The sequence below is a fragment of the Podarcis liolepis genome (assembly GCF_965112155.1).
Source record: "Podarcis liolepis genome assembly, chromosome: 2".
Taxonomy (NCBI): domain Eukaryota; kingdom Metazoa; phylum Chordata; class Lepidosauria; order Squamata; family Lacertidae; genus Podarcis; species Podarcis liolepis.
In genome coordinates this window covers 105511729-105520337 of record NC_139555.1, presented here as the reverse complement: position 1 = coordinate 105520337, position 8609 = coordinate 105511729, and the positions used below count along the sequence as shown (strand labels likewise).

General features: G+C 46.9%; 1 protein-coding gene and 1 long non-coding RNA gene across 4 annotated transcripts in view; one reads left to right on the top strand and one right to left on the bottom strand.

Annotated features, from left to right (window-relative positions):
- The window catches only part of TTLL3 (tubulin tyrosine ligase like 3), a 28206-nt gene extending 25554 nt beyond the window's left edge, over nucleotides 1–2652 (top strand). For all 3 annotated transcript variants that reach the window (XM_083491451.1, XM_083491449.1, XM_083491450.1), the window contains exons 16-17: nucleotides 1445–1602; nucleotides 1867–2652. In XM_083491451.1, the coding sequence (XP_083347577.1) occupies nucleotides 1445–1602; nucleotides 1867–2016 (308 nt within the window). In that variant the 3' untranslated portion in view covers nucleotides 2017–2652. The remainder of the gene's footprint in view (nucleotides 1–1444; nucleotides 1603–1866) is intronic.
- Nucleotides 2653–4289: 1637 nt separating this feature from the next.
- Nucleotides 4290–7743, bottom strand: LOC310702146. The gene is made up of 2 exons (XR_014523293.1): nucleotides 5277–7743; nucleotides 4290–4974 (listed from the first exon to the last, which is right to left on the bottom strand). It is a non-coding gene; the product is annotated as an uncharacterized lncRNA (long non-coding RNA).
- Nucleotides 7744–8609: the final 866 nt, after the last annotated feature.

The following is an 8609-nucleotide window of genomic DNA, read 5'->3' as shown; positions in this document are numbered from 1 at the left end:
GTGTGTTACAATCATGAACGATACATGCAAGCCCCACCCCCTGCCAGAAGTCACAGTCATCTTATTAATAGCCCTCCGTGAGTTAAAGGACATTTTTCAGAAGCAGGCAGTTCGCCATATAAATACTGGGGGTTGTATTAAACTTTTACTTAAGAGTTGGGCTGGATCCAACTACGGTAAGTAGCTCTGCTATTGATAGCCAGTGCAAGGACTCCTGCTGGCACATTGGGACTCCCCCCCCCCACAACTCCCCCCCCCCCAAATCAGCTTGGGGTGTATGTGGTTGGGACCACCCCAGAACAGAACATGGGGGGGGGGAGTCATTCTGTGAAGCAAACAGAAATGTTTGCACTGCCAAAAGGTTTGTTTTAGCGTGATGTTGAATTCCTCCCATTGATATTAATGGCCATCATTAATGTAGGTCCATTAATTTCAATGGATCCACTCTGAGTATAATTGAGTATAACTCACAGAACCAGAATGTACTGGAAAGGGTAGAGCTTGCCATTGGGCGCTCGTAGCCTCTTAAAATAATCGGCCAAATAGGGTTTGTGCCTCCGAGACCATTGTAGGCTTGCCAGTCTTCTTTAAAAATACCCTTTGCCTTTAACACTTGTGTGATGGACTGAATCCAACAGGTGAAACTTGCCTTGTCACTGAATTTCCATTCCTAGGGGCCTGCCTGTGTCTTTAACAGTTGCATGACAGGCCTGAACTGATAACGATATACAGCACTGGAGTGTTCAAAGTACACACCCACTATTCTTTATGTGCACAACAGAGAGGTGTGAGCAGACCTGGAACACAGGGGAATGTTAAGGTTTGCAAACATGCAAAAATATATATATATGTAGCTTTGCTCAGCCCATAAAACACCATGGAGACAGTTGGACTGTCTCGTTTTTATCAGACACCAGCTTCCTCCAAAGCTCTTGCCAAAAGTATTGCTTCCTTTCACTGTGTGTTGTGCATTTAAGCTCATAGTGGCCTACAGTCGAGGCATTTCATCCCTGAGGAAGGCTCAGGTTGAGATGAGTGTGTCTTTCAGCCCACAGGTTCTCAGTCAGGTGCCTGTCCACTGTGGTGGGCTTCCTCAGTGGTGTATATGGTATGTTGTGACATGTCCATGCCTCCCTGCATTGACCGCTGCTTCTTGAGCCTTGGCTTTGGGGCCTGCGAGTGGCTGTTGGGGTTAAAGTGCCGTGAATTTTGCATGGGCTTGTTTCTTCCCTTCCTTTCCCCTGCTGTTGCAAAAGGAGCTTTCCTCTCATTTTGGAGGCCGTTGCACAATTCTGTTTTGGGTTGTTGTTGTTTTTGCTTTCCGCCAATGGCTAAAAAGCGGCCGTCCGTCTGCGCGGAAGGGGCGCTCTTTTTAGAACGTTTTAGAGCTTTCTGGGGTCTCTCAGCATCAAGGCAACGTCCTCTATTATTGGTTCCTCCCCAGGCCTGACTGCAATTCACAAGCTCCCCCGCCTCTTCTGCAACGGGAAAGCCATGGCAAGTTGGCAAGTGCTGTGCGGCTCCAGAGCTGGGCCTCGGCGGCGGCTTCCTAGAACTCCCAAATTCTTCTACCGCAAGGTGGTCATCTCATGCCAGGCTCAGGTATACACCGAGTCCCTGAGCGCTCACGGGACCACACTCCTGCCCCGAGAAGCCCCACTGACCGGCATTGCCCCTCTCTGCCCGCCTCCTTCCGCATCTCCATCCTCGGAGGCTGTCGAAAGCTGCTTCCCTCTGTAGAACACATCTTGCAGCTTTGAGCAGGAGCCGAGAGGTCACCACCAACACCCCACACCCCCTCTTTGGACATGCCTCCCCCCCTCCCAGACCAGTAACCACTGATCCTTCCCTCACCCATATGTCTAGGATATGCAACACCTGCCACCCCTGGTACCAGCTTTTGAAAATCAGATGTCTGTCTTGCCTCCAGTGGGGGAAAAAGGAGACTATGAAACCACATGCAATAACTCCGCCACGGCAGCCGACTCGATGCCGTCGGGCTTGGTAAAAATTTGAGGAGGAACTCCGGGAGAGTTGCACGTAGAAATCCACTCTGGCTTGGAACTTTGAGAAGACCTCTAGTGGGTCGTGCGGAGCCTGAATCGATTGTTTGTAGATTCTAAAGACGACCGGGTCTCTCTTCTGCTTCCCCGAAACAACCGCCAGGCTGCAGAATTAGGTTGCTCCTAGGCTCTTCCCCATCACACGATTGATAACTTTTGGAAGTCTTCCAACCATCAGTGTGAAAAATGGGGCACCCTGGGAGACCCAGCAGAAGGCAAGAGTTGCAAAGCCATGGAGAAAGAAGATCAAAACTGCTGAGAGCGAAAGAGACCCGTTAGGTCATAAGAGGGTTCTATCTCACATGCTAAAGCAAAGAACCATGCCTGCTGCCCTCTGCCTTTGTCAGTCCTTAACACAGGGATCAGCATCCGGTGTGTCTGGAGGACAACAGGGCTCCCCGAATCTGACCACTAACCAGCGCCCACTGCTGCCAACTCGGAGGCAAGAGTACATGTGCAGAGGAATTGAAGGTTCACGAAGCTGGGGACAGCTTGATACCATCTATCATGTCCTCAAAATAGCTTCCCAGTAAATACTAATTGCTAACCAGGGCATTAAACATGGATGATAACCTGGCCAGCTTTTAAGTAACCAGCCTGTAAATGCACAATTGTCTCTGACAATGAGAGATTCGGTGTAAAAATAGGTGGTGGACAAACAAGAGAAATCTTAGCTTTACTACCAGTACAGTCGTACCTTGGAAGTTGAACGGAATCCGTTCCGGAAGTCGGTTCGACTTCCAAAGCGCGTCCAAGGAGCGTCCTGCAGACAATCAGAAGCCGCGCCAGACGTTCGGCTTCTGAAAATCGTTCGAAAACCGGAACAATCACTTCCGGGTTTTCGATTGTCCGGGAGCCGAAACGTTCGAGTTCAAAGGCGTTCAGCTTCCAAAGTTCCACTGTACAGGAATTTCCAGTGCTATTTTTCTAGAAAAAAAGAGGTGCCGGAACTTACCATGAATGCCTCCATTGTTCTCTTAGAAAGGCATTGGTGAGAGATGCCGGAACCAGGTTCCAGCGAGTTCATGCTGAAAAAAAGCTCTGGAAATTTCTTTGAAAAAGGCTTCTAGGAATGGATGCTGGGTTATGTTTTTAGCATTTAAATATGTACATTTTGTGTGAAATTACTGATCTAGGGCTCAGGTTCCCATAGGCCCCATTATAAAATAGTCTTGCAGTAGGTTTCAGGTAAGATTGTCACTCTTCCCACACCCCTCCCACCTCGGTGGTGCTCCTGTGATTTTTACAGCTGCCAGACCATCAAATTCAGCAGATGGTACTTCCGTCCCCCCATCAGTGAAATTTAAAAAACAAAAAAGAGCTCTGCTGGATCATACCAAAGGCCTGTCTAGTCCAGCATTCTGTTCTCACTGTGGCAAACCAGTTGCTACCAACCCAAACAAGACATGAGGGCAACAGCCCATCTCCAACTTGCAGTCAGTGGCAACTGGTACTCAGAGACACAGAGCTAGCAAGACCCTCCATCAATTTGTCTCATCACATTAATCCAGAGAAACTTTCACCTCTTGAATTCTTGCTAGTCAGACAGGGTGGGGGGCGGCAAACCCAACCTTTGGCTAAAAGATGCTCTGTTTAACATACCAGGTTTTGGAAATTCTTCCCTGACAGAAGGCAGAAACAAGAGAGATAGTCATAATTTGTGTGTCGAGTCTACTGTGGAAGCAAGCACGGCATTTCAGACAAATGTACAAGCCTCTTTTGTTCCTTACGTTTGCACTAGGCGTTGGATCGGTACAGCACCGCCTGGTTGGTTCTTGTGTAGATAAACAAAACCGCCACCCTACGGTTTTAGAGCAATCAAACTGCTGCATTAGCCACACCAAAGTGGTTTCCCTGGGGTACAAGCCTGGGCAGTGAATATGGAGGTTCTGGGCTGCCAGACGAACAGGACTCCACCCTCGGCCACGCTGATGTGTTCTCAAGGAAAGCAGAGCCGTACATTGGCACCAGCTTGGCTGCAAGAGTTACCAGGAGGTGTTGTACAAGGCACCACCCAACCCACTTAGGGACTGCACTCTGGATTTGCGTAGGGTTTACTCCTTAGCCTTTTCTTCTCCTTAAAGATATCCCGCCAGGCAGAGGAGGTTTAGGATCGGTGTTTTCTTTCTCCTAGATGGGCTGCTTTCAGGGTTCAAGAATAACCCCACCCAAGAGAAGAGAGGCTCTTCTGGGCTGCCAATACTAGCCTGAATCTTTTTTTAAAAAAAAATCCTGGCTGTAGAAAAAGTAAATAGCTATTTTATTGGATTAGAAGGCATTTCATACTTGGCTTGGGGGTGCAGAGAGGGCAATATGCTTCTCTACCAATGCCCTGCCTTCTTTCCCCTCCACTCTCTGGCCAGTCTTTGCTTCACTTCCTGAAATTCAGTTCCCCGTGTGATATTTTTGAGTCGTACTGGAGCGTTAACAAGGAGGCAAAATTCAGGACTGTTATCTTGATATATAAAAATCATGGTAAGCGTACTGCTAGCGAAATTTGAGGTGTGGATTTGGGACTGGGTCCAGCCTTTGTTCTTCCTGGGCACCCCACCTGAACTTACTGTAGCTCCTGTTTCTGTTCCCTCCTTCCTCCCCACATAACATTGCTGCCACCTCCACAATCTCCTTATCCTGCCACCAGGCTTAAGGAACAACAAAATGGTGCCTGGCAACTGGAGGGTTCACATCAGAGGGGATAAAACTGTTGGTGCCACCGTGACTCTTCTGTTTCGGAAAACGGGGAGTTAAGCCCCCTTCTATTCCTGGAATTCCGAATGTCTGTTTTTACCCAATTAACTGTGTTCCAGATTCCAGCCCAATTACATTTGTCTTATAGAACTCTGTGGGAGAATTCAAAGCCGACTCCCTTTCCACATAAGCCCATGCTGGGTTCTATTAAATACAGTGGTGCCTCGCAAGACAAAAAGAATCCGTTCTGTGATTCTCTTCGTCTAGCGGTTTTTCGTCTTGCGAAGCAAGCCCATTGACGGATTAGCACTATTGGCGGCTTTTAGTGGCTTATCAGATCAGCTGATAAGCGGCTTAGTGGCTTAGAAAAAGGGGGGAGGGGAAAAAACCCGCAGGAACTCGCAAGACATTTTCGTCTTGCGAAGCAAGCCCATAGGAGATTCGTTTTGCGAAGCACCTCCAAAACGGAAAACTCTTTCGTCTAGCGAGTTTTCCGTCTTGCGGGGCACCACTGTAATGTGCAACACAATTCTGGGAACCGACATGCAAAGGGGAGGAAAAGACAAGAGCGGCGCTTCAGCCTCACTCCCATGGCCAATGCAAAGCACCTGAAAGCTCATTGATTTACCACGTAGTAGCAATGCAGGCTTTGTTAAATGCCTGCCTTGGGGGGGGGGGGAATAGGTATGTTAGATGGCTCGTGGATTCTGGGTGTATGTGCAAAAGGAAATGTTTTAATAACCACACAGTATGGTTTTATAGATCCCATAGCAGGTCTCTCCCATTGTTTCAGCTTGAGGTGGCGCTAGAAATGAAGACATTAGTTCCTTCGTTCTAGGAAAGGGGTGACTGATTCCAGCGGCTGCAGTCCATCAGTTCACATCATGGTGGCCATGCCAGCTAGGCTTGATGGGAGCTGGACTCCAACATCGGGAGAGCCACAGATTCCCTGTTCTAGGACGTGGCTTGGCTCCTTATGGCCTCTCCTCCATGCTGAGGTTCCATCCTCCTGTACGAAGCTCTACACAACAGACCGCCTCTGCTCATGCCATGACGGTCTCCGTAAGCAGCTTTGGAGCAGCTGCTGGCTAGCATTGTTCTTGTATTAAAAGGAGATGGAAGAGAAAGGGAAGGAGACCACAGCTTAGGGGCAAAACATATGCTTGGCATGTAGAATGCCCCATGTTCAATCCCTAGCATTGCTAGTTAAGGGATTTCAAGTAGAAAGGTTGGGGTCAGATTTTTCCTGAGACCTTGAAGAGTCATTGACAGTCACCATAGTCAGTATTGGGCTAGATGAACAGATTTAGTTTGACTTCGAAATAAAGGCATCTTTATTTCAGGATTCTGGGTGGCTCTCCTCTGGAAGTCCCACCTGAATCTTACCACCTTCTGGAAGAATTTTTTTAAAAATTACTTTTATTATTCCAGATATTTATCTAGGCTGTGGTTATATAGTTGTGCCGTATCTTTTCGTTACAATACAAAAGCATGCTATAATTTGTTTTTACCTTGTTTTTACTCAAGCTTAAGGTTTTTACTTACACAAACAAAAACACAGCCCTGTTCCCATACTTGCCAGCAGCCTGAGACAGAGTCATGTAGCAGGCAAACCTTTTTCTCATATACAGAGGGGCAGGAAAAGCTCCACCTGTTTTATTTCAATATGTCAGACGGCCATTAAAGCAAGGATGGGGAAATCTGTGGTCCTCCAAATGTTGTTATGACTTCAGCTCCCATAAGCCCCTACCACTGTAGCCAGTGGTTGAGGGTGATGGGAGCTGGAGTCTACCAAATTCTGGGGGGCCACAGATTCCTTCTCTACCCCACCACTACTCCTGCCATTAAGGGGCAATGACAGTAAAAAAGCGAGTGGCGATTCCATCCACTCTCCAAATGCAATGATTAAAGGCAGGAAGTGGAAGCTTTGATGCATCTCTTTTGTTGCTCATTGTTCCTAAACCACTGAAGAGAACCAAGAATGCAAGTTTTGTGCGGTTGTGTTTGACATTTGTACAGCTTTCCTTGGCGAGTCTGTTTTTAAAAAAATATTCTTTACATCGTTGGGGGAGTGGTTTTGTGGATTGCAGTTTGTGAAAGAAAAATAAACTTCTACCTTTGCAGTCTGATCTTTGTAGAATTCAGTTTTTCACGTTCTGATCAAAGGGGTTGGGGATTGATTTGTTTTCTTTAAAATGGAGGACGTTGAGAAATCTGTCATTTGTACGGAATGGTAAAATCTGAAACTTGACCACGTTACAAAGAAACCACCAAACAGTCTTGGCAGGCTTTGCTTGTGCTAGCATGAGATTTTAGTGGAATGGGAGTAAGGCTCATTTATGGCACCAGTGGCGCTCAGGGCCGTAGTGTAAGAGAAGAGAATGCGCTCTGCATGCAGTAGAGACCAGGTTCAGCCTCTGACAACTCTAGGCTGAGCCCAGGAACACTTCTATCTGAAACCCTGCAAAGGCTCTGCCAGCCTCTGGACACAATACTCAACTAGATGGACCAATGATCTTTCTGACTCTATATAAAGGAGCTTCCTAGACTCCAGTCTTTCCCTACTGCTGGCACTATTCCCTTCTTCAAAAAGAAACACTTTGATAATTTGTATTATTATTATTAGGCTCTTCAAAGAGGATTTAAGGGTGATGTCATAACCCAAATGAGATAAAAAGGATGATCAAAGTCCAACCGGAGGCTTTTCGAGCCATAATTTTCTACCAAGGGCTGATAAACTCCTCGTTGGTTAAATGTACAAGTACAGTGGTACCTCGGGTTACATACGCTTCAGGTTACACACTCCACTAAGCCAGAAATAGTGCTTCAGGTTAAGAACTTTGCTTCAGGATAAGAACAGAAATCGTGCTCTGGCGGCGCAGCAGTAGCAGCAGGAGGCCCCATTAGCTAAAGTGGTGCTTCAGGTTAAGAACAGTTTCAGGTTAAGTACGGACCTCCGGAATGAATTAAGTACTTAACCTGAGGTACCACTGTAGTCCCTCACCCAGGCCAAATAGCAAAACCTTTAACATCACTTTGTAGTACCTGGAATTTCCTCTCCCGACCCTTTATTTATTTTTATTTTGCAGCGAAACCCTTGTGTCACATTTGAAAATGTTCTTTGATGCCTTAACGTATCTAAATGGCCCCTCCTGCTTTCCACTCCATGCATTAAGATTCTTCCATTCTGGCCTCTCTAGCTGACCAATAGGCCTGTAAACTTATCCCAGCAGTAGCATTTGTTTTATAGCTACATAGTGGACAACAGGGGAGATCACAGCATGCTGCAGCCCTCCAGCACGAGACACAATAATGCACACAGCTAAGAAGTCTCTTTCCACTTCTTACACACACACTTTGGCGATGCTCTGTTGCAGCCTGGCTCCAGATGGCAGCAAGCGCCAAAATGCAAGCAAGGCTGTGCACACATTTTCTTTCTTTTTTATAAAGATATTTATTGAATTTTCCAATTGTGCACACATTTTCCAGTCGCTCTTCTTCGTTCTTTCCAAAGCAGCCTAACTGCAGGTAGCACTCTGACACTTACATGCTGCACAACAAACCATAAGCTGCATTCTTTTAACACGATTGGTGGGATGGGTGGAACGAGGGGAGAGAGAGGAGGAGGAAAGGGGGGAAATTATGTAGTTCCTGATTTTGTTTGGGACAAATGCTGGCCTTTCCATCCTTTAAAGAAGAATAAGCTGTAGGTTTTTAAACAACAATCCTCATTCTGAAGGAAGTAAACAATGCTTGTTTCCTATTATTAGTGTGTGTATGTTTGCCAACGGGACGCAGGTGGCGCTGTGGGTTAAACCACAGAGCCTAGGACTTGCCGATCAGAAGGTTGGCAGTTTG